The sequence below is a fragment of the Leguminivora glycinivorella genome, chromosome 12 (assembly GCF_023078275.1).
Source record: "Leguminivora glycinivorella isolate SPB_JAAS2020 chromosome 12, LegGlyc_1.1, whole genome shotgun sequence".
NCBI classification, from domain to species: domain Eukaryota; kingdom Metazoa; phylum Arthropoda; class Insecta; order Lepidoptera; family Tortricidae; genus Leguminivora; species Leguminivora glycinivorella.
The window spans coordinates 10,855,400-10,876,701 of NC_062982.1; the positions used below are offsets into that span (position 1 = coordinate 10,855,400).

A 21,302-nucleotide genomic window follows, 5' to 3' on the forward strand; every position below is an offset into this window, starting at 1 on the left:
ATGGGGTAAAAAATATGAACCAACTGCTTTTAAACCATGGATCTAAAACTATCGAATAAAATCGTGAAAGTGTAGTAAGGACTTTTAAATACTAACTTCTCACATTTCTATGTTTGTGGTTAGCAGAAGCGTTGACTTTAAAATACCGTAATTAACTTGTCGGAAAGTAATAAAAGCCTTTAACAGCATGTAACAAACGATGCGCATATAAAAAAAAACCCATAAAGCATTATCAAGACCAATCGCACGCGAATCCTCCGACAGTCAAAGTAAAAGTAGGTATTTAATTCATTATAAGTAGTTATAAAAATCATAATTAAATACTAACTTCTCACTTTTCTACGTTTGTGGTTATCAGAAGCATTGACTTTAAAATACCGTAATTAAATTGTCGGAAAGTAATAAAATCCTTAAACAGCATGTAACAAACGATGCGCATATAAAAAAAACCCATAAAGCATTATCAAGACCAATCGCACGCGAATCCTCCGACCGTCAAAGTAGGTATTTAATTCATTATAAGTATTTATAAAAATCATAATTAAATACTAACTTCTCACTTTTCTACGTTTGTGGTTAGCAAAAGTGTTGACTAAAAATACCGTAATTAACTTGTCGGAAAGTAATAAAAGCCTTTAACAGCATGTAACAAACGATGCGCATATAAAAAACCCCAAGCATTATCAACACCAATCGAACGCGAAACCTCCGTCAAAAAGGAAAACGACCGAGGAATCTAACGCTCAGTCGCATTCCCGCTGCCTCGTAAATTAGGGGCGCGCATCGGCGCCTCGAGGAGCGCTTGTTATTCACTTATATATTACTGAGTAAGGACGTGGCATATGGACACCAGAAATGGTGCCAGCACAGCGGCGGTCAGTAAGACAGTGAGTGATGCGTGAAATGGAGGGTCCCCACGTAAGACCAGCGTCGGAGTTCTCAAGAATTCCTTGACGTGAAACTGAGTTGAGACCGTCAATTATGCTTTATAAAAAAAAGACAGACTGTTGGTCAAAAATCATAAAGCGGCAACCTCGTACTCGTAGTGTTGTCCATTTCAAATTAATATTTATAAGAAACCAGAACGACACTACGATGTTGACTCTTTTTAATTTCTACTCTTTCTTGCCAGACTGTATGTCAGTTCCAGTTTATCAGTTAAGTTTAAATAAAGTTTCTTTTATTTTAAATGGTGCCATAAAAGCGCTGTCCGCAGCACCGCTGTGCACGATTGCGATCCAAGCGTGCAGTCTACGCCATCGCACGCGTTCTGCAAACTCATCAACCAATCGCGCGGATGTTCAGTCACCTTATCCTTACTTCAAAAATCTCCGCTTGTTACGATATATTTCGAACAAATCCCCGACGGTGTTAATCTGCATAATAACAGCGTCGGCACAAAGCAGTCGCCGACTCCCATTACGCGCGGGCGCCACTCGCCGCGAGATCTTCAGGCTGCGGTCAATACTGCAGCGATTATCGCTGCACGCGTATTATGGGATTTACGGCCTGCGATTGACAGACCTCTTATATTGACCTTTTATGTTGTATACTGCAATGCGCCGACTGTTACGATTCGCATAAACAAATAAACATAGGAAAAGTCAATGATTTTGGGATAATATTACTGTCTTAAATATCTTTATTATTTTACAATTATTTACGAAAACTGGCAAATCCTCTATAGGTATTAGCGATAAATTATTATTTTATGAAAATAAAAAGATCTCTTGCTAGTCTCTTATGGCCGGTATGCATCTACTATCTATTGAATTTGGATATTTATTGAAGACCAATGTCTATATTTCATTAGTATTCATTTAGATTCATTAAATAATGTTTTATGAAAAACACCTACTTAATATCATTGGAGTGTATTAACAGTCGCATAAGTATTTACTTCTATTCGTTGAACATCCGGGACGTCAGATACGAGTAAAGCACGATTTATAAATACCTAAGTGACAACAGGATCTAGGTAAATGTATTGTGTGAAAAGTTGCCGTCCAAACTACTAAAACAAGTTCCGCTTGCATGAAGACGTGTCCCAGGGGCGCAGCGCGATATAAGGCGTCTTCCCAGCACCGGCTAACTACCATGTTAAATCGACCGCCTTATCGCATACCATTCAGCCCGCTACTTCTCATTCTGACAATCACATGTAACATTGTATAACATGTACCTATTAGACTCGCCATCAGATATATCGAAACTGTCGAGGTGTTCAAAATATCTGAACACAGACTTCTATTGTCTAGGCGTGTTCAGATATTTTGAGCACCTTGACAGCTCCGATATTTCTGACGGTGTGTTTACATTCCATTCTTAATCGATGCGTTATGGAAAATGATCCGCGTTATGCGATAATTGTGATTCAAATGCAGTTGGATAAGGCTTGTCTTTAGTAGGTTCGGTCTTTGCATTCAAGTTTATTGCAATTTATGTAAGCTTTTAGGCATGCGACAAGCCTGAATTAGCATTGATATGTACGAGTATTTATTAAACAAATGGATATTATTGATATGCACTCTTGCGAAGCTTGCGGTTCTTTTATGCGATTTACGCTGCGTTAAACGCATGATGTCAAAGGAATGTAGGGAAAATGGCAAAAGGCTGCGGTTGGCTTATTGTCATTTTCCAAACAGCTTTCATTGCTGCATCTATCGCATAAAACACACGCGCTTTACTAAAGTAGCTGATGACAAACGCATGTACCTACCTACAGAACTTAAGTTCAGATATTAAGTTAAAGACTGTCAAAAATGTAGCTATTCGTTTTAAAGTGTTTATGTTGCCTTACGAAATTATTTGTGTACATGTATAATATACCTAAATATTAATGTTCCAATGTAATTAATTAATCCCAAAGTTACCTCGTCAGGCGCAATTATTCCTATAATAATAAGGGCGATGCATAACCGGCGGCAACGAATTGTTACTCATCTACATGCAGAAACAGTCAAGTCAGTCAGTTCAAGTAAACTATTGTAAAGCTTAAGTCGTTGCAATAAGCTAATATATGTTTATATATTTCTGAGAACAAAAAGGAAAGTGCTACGTTGCCTACGTTTATTAATAAGGGTGTTTTTGGCTTGTTACCAGCTATTACCTGCGGCATCAAGAACGCCGATACAACATTTAAAGATCGTTTTTTTGCTGCGAATTCAATCGAGATCGATTAGGATTTTGGTTAACTTGAATCACGGGTTAGTTGCAATTCTTAAACAAAAATGAGTTAAGACATTTTCATGCAACATGAATATCCCGAATACATACACTGAAGTTCTTGCGTTTTTCGCTTCGCACGCCTTTGATAATGTTTAAGAAAAGTTGCAGTTCCACGATTAGAGGCACAAAAAAACTTTTTTCTACTCGTCGACTGTAATCTGTCAATTAGGACATCAAAGACTAAACTATAAGTGCTAACTTTTCAGTGTTGGATACCCTATGGCAGTTCCGACTCAACTATAATATCTCATTATAGTTGACTTTAGTTAACTGTAATAATTTCAAAAATAGAACTTCACACAATTTCTATACTAATTTGCGATACCTGGCAAATTTTTCTGCATCTGAAACACATCTTTTTTATCTGTCGCGTTATCGGCCAATTCAGAGACGGTTATAACAAACAATTGGTTGCTAGGTAATTCGATGTTGATACAACGGTGAACGACGCTATTAACATTAATTTTAACTTGCATGAATGATGATATTTCCGTCCATTGATGATGCGAATGTTGCGATGGATGTGTGGTGTGACAAGACTGGATAGAATTGGGAATGAGTATATAAGAGGAAGCCTGAGAGTAGCGCCAGTGACAGAGAAGTTGAGAGGAAGTAGATTAGCATGGTATGGGCATGTAATGCGGAGGGATGAAAGCGATGTTATAAAACGGGTAGTAAATATGAAGGTGGATGGATACAATGGTAGTGGAAGACCTAAGAAAAGATGGATGGAATGTATGAACAATGATATGAGAGTGAAAGGTATTAGTATGGAAATGACGGCTGATAGAGAGGAATGGAGGAAGATGATCTGCTGCGCCGACCCCAAATAATGGGAAAAGGGCAAGGGAATGATGATGATGATGATGAAGATGATGACTCGTAGAAAAAGTGTTGTATACAATAGTGATATAATTAAGCTTTTCACTCTCGTACCGTATCAGTACTCAGCAAGCTTCGTGGCCTAAACATGGTACTCGACTGAAACGCTTTGTATTATATCACGATTGTATAAAATACTATTATGCGTCGTTTAAAGTATGCAGTTGATAGAAGGCCGTCTCCCTGCCTTATTGTCGATAGCGGTTTTTCTGGTGGCGGTCAAAAAACGGGCGTCATCATCAGAAGCAAGTAGCAAATAAAGTCTGACCAGAAATATGTGACTACGCGCCATGTTCCGGAATTTCATTACAACTATTGTCTTCATACTATACCTACTGAATTGTCAACCCATACATCAGAACAGCGCCCTCCTAAGGCTCCTAACAATAGTCATATATGTCTGGTCAGGCTTTACATATAAATGATAAGTCTGTAGGTACTTATTAAGAGAATCTTCAATCGTTCATATTTTGCGCATACATAATTTTGGAGTTAAGACAGGGTATCCAAGGTTTATTTATTTTCTTTAGGTATTGAGACTATTGAGAGTCTGGGCTGTCTCACTCAAACGCCTCTCCCTCTCTCAAGAGTTAGTAAGAGCTTATGGACAACACGGTAGGCGCAGTATTCGAATTCCTACTTATACCTATTAAGCAGGTCTTTGGTTTAGGTGACTGAGCCAAGAGGGACATGGCAGCCTTTAAGATCGACTATCAAAACTGGGAGAAGCTTGCGGAGAAGCGGACGGAGTGGCGAAAGTGCGTTGGAGATGGTCGCAAGTTCGTCGATGAGACCTGATTTGCGGCACTTGCTGACAAAAGGAAAAGAAGACACCACAGCGAAACGTCGCAAGCGAAGCGAAGCTTCCCTTGTGCCTATGTGGCAGAGTATGTCGCTCTCGTATATAGGTCTGTTTCGCCACCAAAAGCGATGTCTCTCGAACATTGCACCATAAATTGTCTGATATAGACGTTAAGGCCAGTAGCTAGGTGGCAACCTGGCCACTTAAAGTTCGATAGTTCCTAAAGATGAAACTATGGGTTACTTTAAAGTAATCCACGCCGAGCAGCTTAATAATAAGTAATGAGGTATTGTTTAGACTTATTAAAAATAGAAAAATGACGAAGTACACTGTACAGTCAAGTGTAAAAATATGGGTGCGTACAACTTATCAAAAATATGTCCCATAGCACTTTATGTCGGCGGAATAAGGTCTCGGTACATATTTTTGAGCGGATAAAATCGATACGTATTTTTGCACTTGACTGTAACTATACGTGTCTCATTAACATCTTTAGGTACACTTTATTTTATTTTTTTGCAAATTTTGCTTGTTTATTTGTAACTAATAGTGACAATGATAAATTAATAATGTCTATTATGAAACATGAAAACTTCAACAAGTACTTAAAATATAACTGTACAAAATGTGCAAAATTTTACTAATTTTATGAAACGTTTTTCCTGTTGTTGGTGAAGTGAATTTAGTAAGATTTCAGTATATGCCACATGTTAACTTTACTTTCAGTCTGAAAATTCAGAAAAATCACAGAGACGAAATAACTGAGCGAATAAAACTCTACTTAAAACCTGTCAATGTACATTAGTGAAGTGGCAATACTCGTGTATTGTGAACATGTCTGGGAGCCCACGCACAGCGACAATACGTCAAGGTTGGCTTCAATGACACGGCGGCGGCGAATTTTTCAGTAAAATAGTTTACCGGGCGTCTGGCGGGTCAACGACCGAGACGATCATGTGGGTACTGAGCGCGAAAATGGCTCCATTGGGGGTGAATCAACTTGTTAGTGTCGTTGCCATCGCTGCCGATGGACCAGGAGACGAATAAACCTTATAATTTATCGAACGTGCCACTTTGCAGTAGCTTTAAGGGTCCCCCCACATCTAGCGTCTCGCGAGCGTCGCGTCGGGCCAACTGTATGGGCAAAGCCTGACGCCGCGTTGACGTCGCGCCGACGCGGCGTCTTTTTCCATACAGTTGGCCCGACGCGACGCTCGCGAGACGCTAAATGTGGGGGGGGGGACCCTAAGCTATTTTTATATGCAACATGTTAAAAAAAACTTTCCTTCATAGATCGTAATAAAACTTTACTTCTAATCTATTCTTTTATTACACAACGACATAGATCTAGCTAGCATGGACACAAGGATGTCAAGTGTCAACCCTTATGCAACTTACATGAAAGGAAACCTTTAGCCCCGAGACGTAGGTAATATTAGACTTTTTAACTAAATTGAATCACACTCCTGAGAAGTCGAGGTGCATAATTAGGGTGTTTACATTCTAAAAATTATATGGGGTATTACGTAAACTAAGCTTTACAAAGCGTATAATTTGTTTTCGAACTAAAAAAACCCTATTGAATTATACATCGGGCGCCTCTTCTCAAGACATTGGGGGCAGGCCAGTTTCGCTAGCTTAGCTAAACAAATACATACTAGTATGAGCCCCCTAATACGTGCTTACTAATGCTTAATAAATCGAAATAAAATAGATATGGATATTTTTGTACCTAATCATGTTAATTCGCAATGAAGCCTGACCAGGCCCCGTAGCCAAATGGCATTTCGCCGACGCGAAACGAAAACGAAACGCCGCGAAAGGTAGTCTGGCTCGTCGCGCCAATACGCAAGAGCGATAGAGAAAGATATTTACGAGCGTTTCGTTTCGTGAGCGTGTGTGCATTCGGCTACGCAGGAATATATAACTATTGTCAGGAGGGCGCTGTTGTTCTGATGTAGGTATGGGGTGACAGTTCAGTTTAGTATGAAGAAAATAGTTCTACTGGAATTCCGCGACATGGCGCATATTCATATATTTCTAGGCTTTACATAAATAAACCTGTGTGGTGACGGGTTAAGAATTTCACCACCCCCTTTCTTCCCGTGGGTGTCGTAGAAGGCGACTATGGGATATGAGTTAAATTGTGGCGTAGGCGAGAGGCTGGCAACCTGTCACTGCAATGTCACAGTTTCGTTTTCTTTCAACTCCTTATTTGCCAAGAGTGGCACTGAAGCTTTAGTAGTTTCATGTGTTCTGCCTACCCCTTTATGGGATACAGGCGTGATTGTATGTATGTATGTACATAAATAATCGGCTCAAATAGTTTTTATTGATTAGGAACCTGGCAAAATCGACTGTCTGGCGAGTAGGCGTGTAATAGCGTATGCCAAACGTTCTATGTTAAAAAATGTGGGATAGATATTTTTAATTCACAAAATATGTCAATACATGAAGTTTTACATGTTTATTTTAGTTTATTTGGGCCATTTTCCAATGTGTAAAAGTAATTTTATCTAAACAGACTCTCAAGAAAGAAGGAGGTGACTTTTAAGAAAGGAGTAGGAGGAGAGGAAAGGAGGGACGATATAGATTAAGTTTTGTAACGAAATGTTGCCTAAGCGGTAAACAGAAATGAAATAAACATTCAATTCTTCAAAAATATTGTTTACAAAAAAAATTTGCACCATGAAAACCTATAAGTAAACTTAATTATTATTAGTTTAAATAATGAAACATCAAAACCAAACATGTAGGTACTTTATTTCACAATTCGCGCTGATTTTATTCAAGACATTTTTTTACAATCGCTAAACGTCATTGTTCATTTGTTCAAAGTCAAAACGATTCCCTCGTGTTAATTTTGAGTACCTATAACCTAACTTATATAAAACTTGAATCGCGCCCGATACTATTATTTATAATAGTGCTGTAACAGTACTAAGGTGATAGTGCGGGCCCTATTCCGCTAGCTGCATCCCGCTCGCGCCCGCGAGTTATCAATGAAATTCCTGCGCGCGCGCAACGGTGCCTCGCGTTCCTTCTGACGTAACGTAACAAAATGGCCGCGCACATGTGAGCATTCCTATGCGCATCCTTCTAACGTATTTAATGTTTCTGTGACATTTGGTAACTAATCCGGGCAATTAGTTGATAAGTAAGATTTATAACCGTGTTAATTATACATTTGAGTTTACGTTTCTGAGAAAGAAGAACTTTATAAAAATGGATGAAGTTGTTTTAAATTTATCTAAATATCTATCATCAACATTTTTGGCTGTTAAGATTAACGACAATATTTAATTACAGTACAAATCCAATATATTTATTGTCAAATTAATGTTAACATTAATTTGCTGTTAAGATTTACGAAACATCATATTTTACTAAGTAAATCACTTGGCGAAATTGTAAAAATGTGATCCAAGATGACATCTGTTGACAACACGAAAGAATTATGAGCGCTTGCGCAGTATTGAAAGACAGAAATGTGCACTGTCGGTAGATGGCAGCAGTAAACAAACTAGATTCAGATATCATGTCGTACACTTTACAAGTGCCGCCGCTAGATGGCATGAACGTTAATATATAAATTACCAGCTGTGTTTTCTTGCACTAGCCGTAAATAAAAAATACTATAGAGCAACATGTCTTTTTTGCGTATTTTACTTCAACGGTGTTTCAGATACGTACTTCTAACATAACCAAATGAAATGACTGAGCGCAAGAGCACAAGGTAGTCAAATACTTTATTTTATTCTATAAGCCTAATTAACTAATCATTATTAAATTTACTTAACAGATTTAAAGACTTTTCATGATGTAATCTTACATAATTCGATTGCAAATATTGTTTCGATGTGAATAAAAAATGTGACTTCAGTCGCCATCTATTGACTAGCAAGCGGTCTGATAAGCTTTGAGATATATTCGTAATCTTATAACCAACATCACATAATGACAGATGGCAGCACACGAAAGCGTTTAGTATAGGTGGCGTAAAACTTACAAGTAATAACGCTAGATGGCGTGATTATCAAGATATAGCGATTACCAATTATTCATAAAGGATACAAGATCAAACATTGATAGCAGTTAAATCGCAGAGTTACCGGCATATGACAATGTTTTATATTAAGGGCATAAATATAACTAGATATGTATAAGTGGTAAGTTAGGCCTATAGGCTACTTGCCTCCTAGTCAAATCAGCTTCTTTTTAAGAACTGTCAAAACGAATTTGAACGACTTGCTAATATGGAATTTATATGAAATCGAATTGAGTGATGTCACGGGTCAAATCAGTTACTTCATATATTTCTACCTGACTTAGATATTAAATAGAAATTGGATTTAAAAATAACTTCAGTCCATGTCTTTCGTATAATTATCTGATGTTTTACTTCGTGTATGGTATAACATATTTTATTTTAACTACAGTCAAGTTCCCTATTGGCAGCCAACTTAATGGCACTTAGAAAACAAAGAAAAATATCAATACAACTCACTGACTTGTACCTATTATACCTATTAGCTAATACGACCTTATACATTACGCTGATTTAGTTCGGTTCAGTGCACCAAAGGACACGCCTTCGGCTAATTATTTGGTATGTTGTGTACAGTTATAGCGACTAAAAGCAGCATGAGCAGTATTTTCACTACCTACTTGCCTATTGTCACTAATCTTAAAAGATAAAGCTCAACATGGAAGGAGCTAGCCACCACGTCACAGGCCGCCGCTGCTCCAAAGGACACACCTACAGCGAGGCCCTCAGGAATGTTGTGCACGGTGATAGCAACTACTAGCAGCATGATGCGTTTCCACTGCGATTGTCTCTAACTAACCAGCGTCAAACTGACACATTTTAGACAAAGCTCGAACATACCTGGCGACATGGAAGGAGTTAGCGACGTCATCACTGGCCGCCGCTGCTCCGAAGGACACGCCCACAGCGAGCCCCTCAGGAATGTTGTGTACGGTGATAGCGACTACTAGCAACATGATGCGTTTCCACTGCGATTGTCGCGCTTCCAGCGATCGCTGGTGGCTGTCGCGGCGGTCGCCATCGCCGTTCTCAGTTGGCTTCTAGAAATACAAATAAAAGTGGGTTTTAGTGAACATGTCACACTAAAAGGTTTTCAGTAAGTACCTTTAAATATTTAACTTGGCTGGGCTTTTAAAGCTTCGCAACCTCTATGTCACCTGCTTCCGATCATATCAGGTGATAACTCATATTTACTCTGTAATCTGTCAGACGGTGTAGGTAGGCTGCGCCTAAGTATCGAACGTGCTTACCTATAGATAGAAGAGGTACCTATACCTACTCCTTCGCTTGCCGCGTTAAAAGCTAATACAATTGTATATATCTATTTTGATGGCAGAAGTAGACCATATCATAATTTAGTAAATAAGTGAGGTAAGGCAAGGAATAATAATATAACACCAACATAAAAAAACCGCCTTCAAAAATAAGCGCCTTACAAAACACGGAGAAACTAAAATGCAAAAAATAATAAACCTTTCAATTCAGATTTCTTATCGGATTGCAATAATCTAAACATCCAAATTATAAACAAATCAATTATTTTTGTAGTCGGTACCAGACCTGTTCGTCGCCTTGCTATTTCCTGTTTGCCCCACCCAACCGGATACGCAGGCTGGCCCCGACTCCAAAAATAATTGATTTGTTTATAATTTGGATGATTAGATTATTGCAATGCGATAAGAAATCTGAATTTAAAGGTTTAATATTTTTTGCTTTTTAGTTTCTCCGTGTTTTGTAAGGCGCTTATTTTTGAAGGCGGTTTTTTTTAAGTTTATTTATTTCTTGATTTTTAGTGGTTCCTAAAAGATAAGATAAGATAAAATATCGTTTATTCAAGTAGGATTTTACAACCTCTTTCGAATCGTCAAAATTACATTAAAATAAATTAAAAAATAAATAACAAATTTACAGAAACAATATAACTTAACAACAAACCTATGAAATTTGCTTCTAACATATTATAAATATTATCATTCATTATTCATTCATTAAGTTTGAAGAATTAAGTCCTATTGATATGATATGTATCAGTCCGATTATACGTACAGTAGTGAAAGAATTATCCTTTAACTCCTAACCGTTGAGGAGTTGACCTTCCATCATCAGCTCAGCCACATAAAATTATTACCATCAGGCGTAAATGGGCGAATCAACTTTTTCTTGTCTGTTATTGCCATGGTTACGGTCCCCGAGTCACACTGGTTTTATGCAAAATTATGCTACTTAAACTATGCAAACATGCATTTTTCTCGTCTAACAAGCCCTTTCCTTAATTTGCCACCTACAAACATGGACAACATGCATGTTTGCACAATTTCAGTAGCATAATTTTGCATAAAACCAGCGTGACTCAGGGGACCGTAACCATGGCAATAACAGGCAAGAATCAGTTGATTCACCCAAATAATTGTGTACCTTTGAAAAATACACTAAAAACATTACATGTGCCTATAACATTTGAAGAGTTCCCTCGATTTCTCCAAGATCCCATCATCAGACCCCGACTTGGTGCCAATGGGACTTCGGGAATCTCGGGGTTATACCCGTTCGATTGAAAAAAAAATTGAAAATCGGTACACGATTCTCGGAGATATCGAGTAACATACAAAAAAAAACATTCAGTCGAATTGAGAACCTCCTACTTATTTTGTTGAAGTCGGTTAAAAATAGCCAACATTCTTTAATATATTTCAACTAAAATACCTAATTATGTCATTATATTGAGTATAAATGTTGCAGCCAAGCATTCGCCGACCGGTTCTTGTTTTGTTCCGCCGGTGCGATAACAGATGCGCTTAGTTTGTTTTTTGCAATCTTTAGGTATGTTGTTTACGAATTAGATGTGTAAGTATTGCATTGTATAGGTAGGTATTTATAATTTAGGTGTTGCGGCGAATTGAGACAAATAATTATTAAATATGTACTGATGATTGATGATTTTATCGTTTTTTTTTTGTGAGTATAATAGCGACATTCCTACCTTGGTAAATGTTTTATCGAAGTCGAACTTCTGCTTCGCTGAAGTATTGCTTATTGTGAAGGTTAGCTTAAACTCATTCCTGCCTTCTTTCATAAGAAAGTACCTATATCGGTGTACCCTTGTTTCGCCGACAAACTTTTCATCGAATATCATTTCATCGACAACAAATCATCGAAAGTTTAGTTCGAGTAAAATTGTTTCGAGTAATTTTGTTTCAACTACTATTTATTTGAAATTTTCTTAGTTATTATAAATACTATTCAACGAATATTGTTTCATCGCTGATTCGTTTCAAAGTACTTCAAATAGCAGAACTACAAAACATCGCAATTAATTTATTCGACGTATTATTACAATACTTTCTCATTTGTCGTACTACACGTTAATAGATGTTTCTATTCTAGGAAACTTCAAATTGTCGATTTTATCGTGGCACATCACATATTTACGTCCATAATTAAACTATGACCATTGGCTTAAATCCTAGAGTAGGTTTAGGTTAGGTTATAACTGTGGCCACACACAAAAACGACCGGCTTACAGAGTAGGTTTAGGTTAGGTTAGAACTGTGATCACACAGAAACAAACGGCTTACCGCGTAGGTTTAGGTTAGGTTAGAACTGCGACCTACACTACAACCAATGGCTTTTAAATTAGGTTTAGGTTAGGTTAGAACTGTGACCACACACAAAAACGACCAGCTTACAGAGTAGGTTTAGGTTAGGTTAGTACTGCGACCTACACTACAACTAATGGCTTTTAAATTAGGTTTAGGTTAGGTTAGAACTGTGACCACACACAAAAACGACCAGCTTACCGAGCAGGTTTGGGTTAGGTTAGAACTGTGACCAAACAAACAGTTTACAAATTGTACAATTTTAGAAAGAATCATAATTGAAATAATATTATGCGTAATGAATTGTATTTAATGTAAAACAAAATGAAATGAAAAAACACGAAATGAAATACCACGATGTAAAGTATACTCGGAGTAAGTTATCTATGAAATAAAAGTCTACGGTTTGATTTTACTTGTGTCGATTGTTCTATGATATGAACTGTCGATGAAATGAAATTATTTGAAACGTTGTCTTTGAAATAATATCCGAACAAGTGTCTGTCGGCGATTCAAGGGTAAACCACCTATATCAGATGCAGAGCTATTTTTTAATCAGCAGGGCTATTAGCACATGATTGGCGCAAGATCTTGCTCTTGTAATAATACATACAATCACGCCTGTATCCCATAAAGGGGTAGGCAGAGCACACGAAACTACCAAAGTTTCAGTGCCACTCCTGGCAAATAAGGGGTTGAAAGAAAACGAAACTGTGACATTGCAGTGACAGGTTGCCAGCCTCTCGCCTACGACGCCACAATTCTTGTAATAACACAATTAGAAAAAGACGTGTAAATCTACGTTAGCCCTACAGAGGCGTTTTAGTGCGTTGCTAATTTTTAACTATTGGAGATCTACCTATAAATTAACATTAGTTACAGAATAATGTAAACAATGACAAGGGGAATCCTGTTCCACCGTGATACAGTTTTTACTAGTACGGGGATCAGATGCCGCTTATACTCAAAGTTTCATTCCAGGCCCCGTAGCCGAATGGCATTTCTCCGACGCCAAACGAAAGCGATACGCCGCTGGCTCTGTCGCGCCAATACGCAAGCGCGATAGAGATAGATATCTACTAGCGCTTCGTTTCGTGAGCGTTTCGTGAGCGATTGTGCCATTCGGCTAGCCACCCTGTTACCATAAAGTTATGATTATAACTTATGTGACCGTTATAAATCACGATATTTATAAGTTTACCGTGAACTGTAAGCATATATGTACTACACAATGCTAAATAAAGATATTATATTTATTTATTTTTATAGGCACTCGTCTCGTGCCTAATGAGAGTTAGATATGCTACTATGGCTGTGGTTTTGTAAGGTATTGTCTAACTACGTAACTCAAATGTTGTTGTAATTTAAAATTACCTCCCTAATATATTTAGTCTATCTACTTAGGTACTTAGTACTATAAAGGGGCCTTTGAATAGATAAAGAGATTTCAAGTTTTGATATATGGTTTATAAGTACACAGCTAAGCTTAACTATAATTTTGTAAACACACGAATATTATACAAGGTTGGAGGCATTAAAATATGTACCTTCATCAGTTATCTTCTCAACTTTGAACATAAACAGTAGTTTGATGATTATTTTCTCTTATCGGTAGGTAACTTCAATTAAGTGTACCTTGAGTACATAATCAAATATTAACTGACTCATGTTTATTATGTTTGTATAACAATAAATAAAACGAGACACATAGGTACTATTAACCGGAAAATTATATATGTAACAGAAAATAACTCGAGTTACCACAGTTATAAAATTTTAAAACAGGCATGAAAAAAAGTAAAAGTTTTATTTATAAGATTTTGAAATTGTACAATAACGGCAGTCCGTGTAGGAGCAAAGTCCGGGAGACCTACAACTTGACTCTGACTGCAAGTGGTAAAACCAAATGAATCAGAAGCTTCCAACCTTAACTGTTAGGTACGCACCTGCTTTGAGGAACGGGGTAGACCCGACCGACGGAAAAATTATTAGTCTATTCATCCCGATTACACAGATAGATTTGTCCGCTAAGGCCGTTAAGACGATACGGTAGGGGTCAATTCTTCATACAAACGCTCTCGATTATTTCCTCCCTGGTTTTTGAAGATAGAGCAATGATTTTTTTCAACACAGATTGTTATTATTTTTATCTGCGTCGGACCGTTTTGATTTTTTTGATATTCTGCTTTTTAAAGACTCTAGAGCCGATCAAAAATTTCCAAAAACGGCCTTTTTCATTGTGACGCAAAAAAGGTGTGATACTCAAGATTGGTAACAAATTAACCGAAAAAGCTAAACGGTCCGACATAGGTTATTTCATTGTTACTCAGATTCTCAAATTTCGTTCCGATTGATTAAGTTTTGAAGGAAGAAAGAGTCGAGAGCGGAACCTCGATTTAAATGATTTTTTTGAAATATCTTTTGACTGAGTTGTTCTTAATGGACAATTTTTTTTCGATAAATCTAGTTAATAACACTTGTATATTTAACTAAAATACCCAAGTTGAAAGGGGGGCTCCTTTCTATTTTAGCATGTTCGCTACCGTATCCTCTTAAGCTAATTTTAAAAATGACTTAGGTACACAAGACTGCATGGGGCGGTAACCGGCCGGTCACCAAGCGACCGTGAATATCAAATTATAACTTCCCAATTTTGCTCTTCCTTATTTCAATACTTTTATTGCATAAATAAGGAAAATGAAAGCGAACCTTTTTTTAAGATAAGAAAAAATAAAGACTTAGCAACCCAGTAGCAATAATTATAGTATTTTATGCAACTGGTGGTTAAAAGAGGTCAAAAAAGGTGAGTGGCGTGGGTAACAATTTGAGGCGAAGCCGAAAATTGTTAATAAAGACGCCACGAGCATTTTTTGACTCAGTTAAACACCGTTGCATACAATACTTTTTCTACGACCAAGCACTTATTTTGAAAGAAAATTATAAATTCAACAAATACCTACTTTCAGTCATCTTAGTTATCTAGGTGGACCGCATACCATTTTGAATATGCAGTTTGAGTGCAAACATGAAAATAAAACTGTCTATGGTATGGTTCTTTGAAGCCTGGCCACTAAGACGAATCGAGCCGAGTTGAATCGAGTTCTATACATTTGAATGCGATTCGACGCGTCGCCAATGAACGCAGCAGAAAACGAAGGAGTCTCGACTCTGCGAATTGGTTTGTTAAGTTGGTAGCAATGTATTTACTGAACTGTAAAACAGCTATATCGTGCGACTGCTACTAAATGTTTTCAGGGTATAGACTAGATAGACTTGTCCTGACATCTTTTATGTAGGGTTTTAAAGTTCTATGCACGACCTTGTAACTCACGAATAACAGTACGGGAGTAGAAAAAATCAATAATGACCACGAAGTGACTATTCTATTACCATTAGGGAAACTCGAGAGTCACGAAAATCGATATTGTAAGTTATTCAGAGCCCGTCCATCACACAAATGTATTTACCTACTTAGTAATTTCCCCCGTGAACTATTAAAATTAGTGAAAATGGTGTAACTAAACCTCCGCTCACCTTACTTATTTACTTACTTACTTGACTAACCAACAGTATAGCTAACCCCCCTTTAAATATATCCCGTAAATTTGGCCTTGTGATCGTCTAGCGTGAATAAGTAGAACCCTTCGATGTGAACCGCGATAACCTAGATCCTTTAATGAGTATCAGCTGTATTTTTGACTAATTTTTAAAATTTTATTTATTTATATTTTAAAGAAGAATAAAGGTTATTGTAGCATAATAATATAGTGTTATAGAAGAGTATTTTATCAGATTTAGGCCTAGAAAGTTATACGTGAGAAAATTAATGACGTAATGAAGAAATTTTAAAATAAAAGTTAGTGAGTGAAACATACATGAAATAAATATTAAAAAATATTTTGGTAATCATCCGCTACGCCTTATTAGTGGTCCCGGCTTGGGCAAGGGCTTGCGATACGGTATGGGACCCCTGACCTGATCAAACCACTTTATCAGGATCCTAAGCAAGTAAGCCTGAAGGGCTATCTATCTACAAACTAACCCCCTTTTTGTTTTGTTTCTTGTCCCTAGCTAAACCCCCCGTTCCCCAATACTGCTAATAGACCATAACTTCTCGATCTTTCTAATGTTTTATCGAAACACCGAGCAGTTGCTAACTTTTATAAGAACTAAGTCTACTAACTTTTCTAAGCTTTTGACTTTCCATCAGTGGACGGCGCTCGCATGCCACTGGGCCCTATAACAAACCTATGCTTTTTATTCCAAAGAATAGTTTGTTTCCCTAACCAACTTGATAGAATTTACCTTGAAAAACCAGTTAGCAACACTAAGTGTCCCGCAGCCACACCGAAAAATCAGAAATTGCTACCACAATTATTAATTTCACTCAAATAAATTAAGTAATAAGAGATTTTATAAATTACCAGTTTTACCACATATTTTAAGATAGTAAACACCACATTTAAAGTCTATTTAAACCATATAAATAGTAGTAGTTAAATTATTTCTCCACAATACACGTTGACCAATTATAATTTAAGACCAATCATAATAGAACTCTACTTTCATAGAAATAGTGTGTGACTCTACCCTAATCCTATCGTTTTCCCTACTCTAACATATCTGAAACACAGACCCTCACTTACCATAGATCTTGTGTTCAGAATATGTACAAGTGTATCCCTACTAGAACTGTACAGTTCAGCCAGCGAAGCTGAGATAGGCAACCTATAGGCTTGAGTTATGATCCCCCCCTCTGCTTTTGCCCGCAGGCTAGGGTAGCAGAGAGTAGATCGCCCTATCCGTGTATATATCCAGTATTCTAGGACACACCAGTACCAGCCACATGGGAGACCCAGCTGCGATCAAACTTTACTTAGATATGGATCAATCACAACCGAAATCCCCAGCGACCAACGCCAGCATGGACCAGAGCACCGAGTAAATAAATATATATATATATAGGACCCCAGCCTCAAATACTGCCGACTTCAGTGAGCAAGGATTACTCCTAATGTCTTTCGTCAATCGTGAAAGTCCTCACTTCCATCTAACAGTTGGACTCTTTGAGACCGGTGAGAAAGTACGCCTTTTGTAAGTAAATAAGGCGCCCAAGCCCTCCACTTGGAACAAAAAGACCCCTAAACGCCTCTTATTTGACACCGTAAGGGAAGAAGCGCCTAGCCGGACAACAGTCTGTCACAAACAATGATCTGGCTTACAACTTTCACAAAATAACCCCATAGAAAATTATTAAATTCAATTTTACTGACCAACTAAACAAACGAATGAAGTTTCCTTTACGTGCTATAATCTAAGCTTAGTTTTGCAAGAATTACTCCCTACAAAACCAAACACAGACTTATCTCCAAGCACCAGCCATACATCGACCCAGTCTTTGTATTGCTAAACAGTACTCATGAAACAAAGCACAGAAAACTTCACTATACACATCAATTTAAATGCAACACTACACTATAAATAGAACACTAAAATAACCCCACAACTGACAGTAAAGCAATTCCACCACAGGTCTTAAGTCCAACTGTACGACGATATTGTCCCCGCACAATCAAACAAAGACACAATTTCAAAGTTTACAATCACTTAGAATAATTTCCAAGTAAAAACAAACAGAGAAATAATAGCAGAACAACTTCACTCACCAGTAACACACGAAAGCCAGGGACACTGTTAGTCTTGTGGATATTGTAAGAATGACGCGCGTCGGCTCCCTCCGACCCTTTTATAGATTCAAATGAGCGACAAAAGAGCTACAAAAGGGCTACAAAAGAGCTACAAAAGGGCGACTGGCTACAAAAGAGCGACAAAAGAGCTACAAAAGAGCTACAAAAGGGCTACAAAAGAGCGACAAAAGGGCTACAAAAGGGCTACAAAAGAGCTACAAAAGGGCTACAAAAGGGCTACAAAAGAGCTACAAAAGGGCTACAAAAGGGCTACAAAAGAGCTACAAAAGGGCTACAAAAGGGCTACAAAAGAGCGACAAAAGAGCGACAAAAGGGCTACAAAAGAGCGACAAAAGGGCTACAAAAGGGCTACAAAAGAGCTACAAAAGGGCTACAAAAGGGCTACAAAAGAGCTACAAAAGGGCTACAAAAGGGCTACAAAAGAGCTACAAAAGGGCTACAAAAGGGCTACAAAAGAGCGACAAAAGAGCGACAAAAGGGCTACAAAAGAGCGACAAAAGAGCTACAAAAGGGCTACAAAAGGGCTACAAAAGAGCTACAAAAGGGCTACAAAAGAGCTACAAAAGGGCTACAAAAGGGCTACAAAAGAGCGACAAAAGGGCTACAAAAGGGCTACAAAAGAGCGACAAAAGAGCTACTGGCGACAAATAACAATGGATAGCCGCTAAATTACACTTATAAGAAAAAGGTCGTAACTGTTTTGTTTACTAAGTCGTACGCCTTAGGCATTAATGTCCAAGACATCTCAGCATGTACGTTTTTGCTTCTCAACAGTAACACCTGCATGATTGCACGTGTTCTAGAGCAAGGTGGAGATATCTTTTATTGATTTCTAGTACGTAAGGAAACATTTTATATTATGGTAAATATAAATATACAAATATTACTTTATCAAAGGTTTTAATCCAGTTTTGTATATCAAATCTGTGGTAAAATATCAAATTTCTTTCTAAAAGTTACATCAAATATTGCATTCTAAATATATTTCCCAGGAATTATGTTCAAAATTAATCATTGTCAACTTTCCTGACCTGTATTTGAAACCAAGATGCAATATTGGAACGCCACTCAGTTGACAACTGTCAGTGTCAGTATTCCGTCCATGTGAACGTAGCTTGTTGGTAAATAAACTTTCCCAACCTGTTTTGCATCGAATAACAGTGAATTTTATGAGTGAAGACGTGACTATACATGTGATAAAGCTTCAAAGATATTATTTGTCAAAATATCCAATGAAATCCCAAAGAAAATATGCACCAAGAAAGTTGGTCAAGGAAAAGTTGATTCGCCGTAAGTTTTATATGTAATAACGAGTCCATTTCCTCGTCATAGACGCTTGTTCTGTTACAACTCGCCCCCGATTGGATTTCTTTTATAAAATACAAAGTGGTTTGTAAAAAAATCCAATCTCACTTAGCAAAAGAAGCAATAAAATTGAATAAAAGAATAAAAGAAAAATATCTCTAGATCAGTCGGAAATATCCCCCATTTCTAATCGTGTGGTGTGTATTCCAATACTATGCAACTGCTAGCGACTCAGTTTTGAAATTAGCTCATCAGAATTTCGACAATGAACCATGATAACCCCTTTCTCAGAGTCCACGCATCGCCAGGGATACCAGGTTGTGAATCTGATAGGTCCTATTAACCCGTTCTTGCTAGCTCGTTCCCCGGTCGCGGCGAATATTCATTCCATCCACACTGTTGGACCGGAATAATTATCGTAATAATTTCAACGAGTTCACAATAACTTCCCACGCAATTACGAAGAAACCTTTAGAGCTCTCATTATAAGTCCAGAGCCTTCAATCTCCATTGTCGGAACTCAAACCAATTTCTCTACCTAATCACTCCAGCCACATGTTTTGGCGCATGTCTCATACTTGAATAAAATATACTGACTTAAGATCTGTTTGGATGTGTGTTTTTTTTTTTTTTTTTATAAAACAAACCTTAAATGACATAAGCATGTACCTCAACTCGGTACCATATCATGATCAAATGAAGAAATGATTTGATGATACTAAACTTCACATATTTGAACACATAACAAGGAAACAAATATTGAAAAGAGCCTCGTTCTCACTAGACGATATCAGCCCTAAAATATGTCGATTGTCAAATACATCCCATTCAAGATGAGGTGTGTGGTTTTAGTATGGGTCTTATTACCTTGTAGAGTGAGTAGCCACGAAAAACTACCCTTGAAATGGGTCTAATCCAAATGGATTTTAACCTAACCGATAAGCTTTTTATGGCTAATGTGTTCCCAAAATCCCCCCCGCTGTTTATTCCCCGCAAATTCCGACCAAACTAGTTTCGACTACTTTCCAACGCTGTCTGTCTGTATCAATTCACTCATTCCATAAAAAAAAGAATTCAAGACACACATCATTCAGTCATTCATCCCATTCAAAACATTCTTACATCTATAAACATTCATCATCTCTAAATTATTCACACACACACACACAATGTAACCATTCTTACTTCCTCATTCGCTCTTTCACTCGATCTCAACAGAAAGCCAACGCTTTTAAAAGTAATCAAAATAACGAATAAAAATGGAAATAAAATTACACAATAACTTCAAAATTCACGTATCCCATTTTACTCCACTCTACCCTGACTCGAAAGCAAAGAAAATTTCAATTTATTTATGATAGGTTTCATTTTATACATCTATATTTAATTTTATAAAATAATTACTAACCGCAAACAATTTGACAATGTGTGAAAATTGTTTGATGCACATACTAAAAATAAAATGTTCGTACGAAGAAAACGTTACATTTTATGTTCACATTTTAATTAGAGTCAATTACTGTAAGGACACTACCCTACTTTCAATTTCCCTGTCTTTTGTTCATTATTACATTCCTCAGTGCAAAATTGATAGCATAAAATGCAAAAATTTATAAAAGTAAGTACAGTCACTTAAACAAAATAGTGGCCCTCCCTACTCCGATCTTTGTAGAACAAAATACTGACCGAGTTATGCTTAGGAACGAGGATCTGCTGTGTCTGTGATCTGAGTG

The 21,302-nt window shown here is 37.4% G+C and overlaps 1 protein-coding gene across 1 annotated transcript in view; it reads right to left on the reverse strand.

The window, feature by feature from the left end:
- The window catches only part of LOC125231587 (zinc transporter ZIP11), a 132,665-nt gene that overhangs the window by 72,882 nt on the left and 38,481 nt on the right, over positions 1-21,302 (reverse strand). Inside the window, exon 4 of the mRNA XM_048137045.1 lies at positions 9,801-10,000. Coding sequence (XP_047993002.1) covers positions 9,801-10,000 — 200 coding nt within the window. The remainder of the gene's footprint in view (positions 1-9,800; positions 10,001-21,302) is intronic.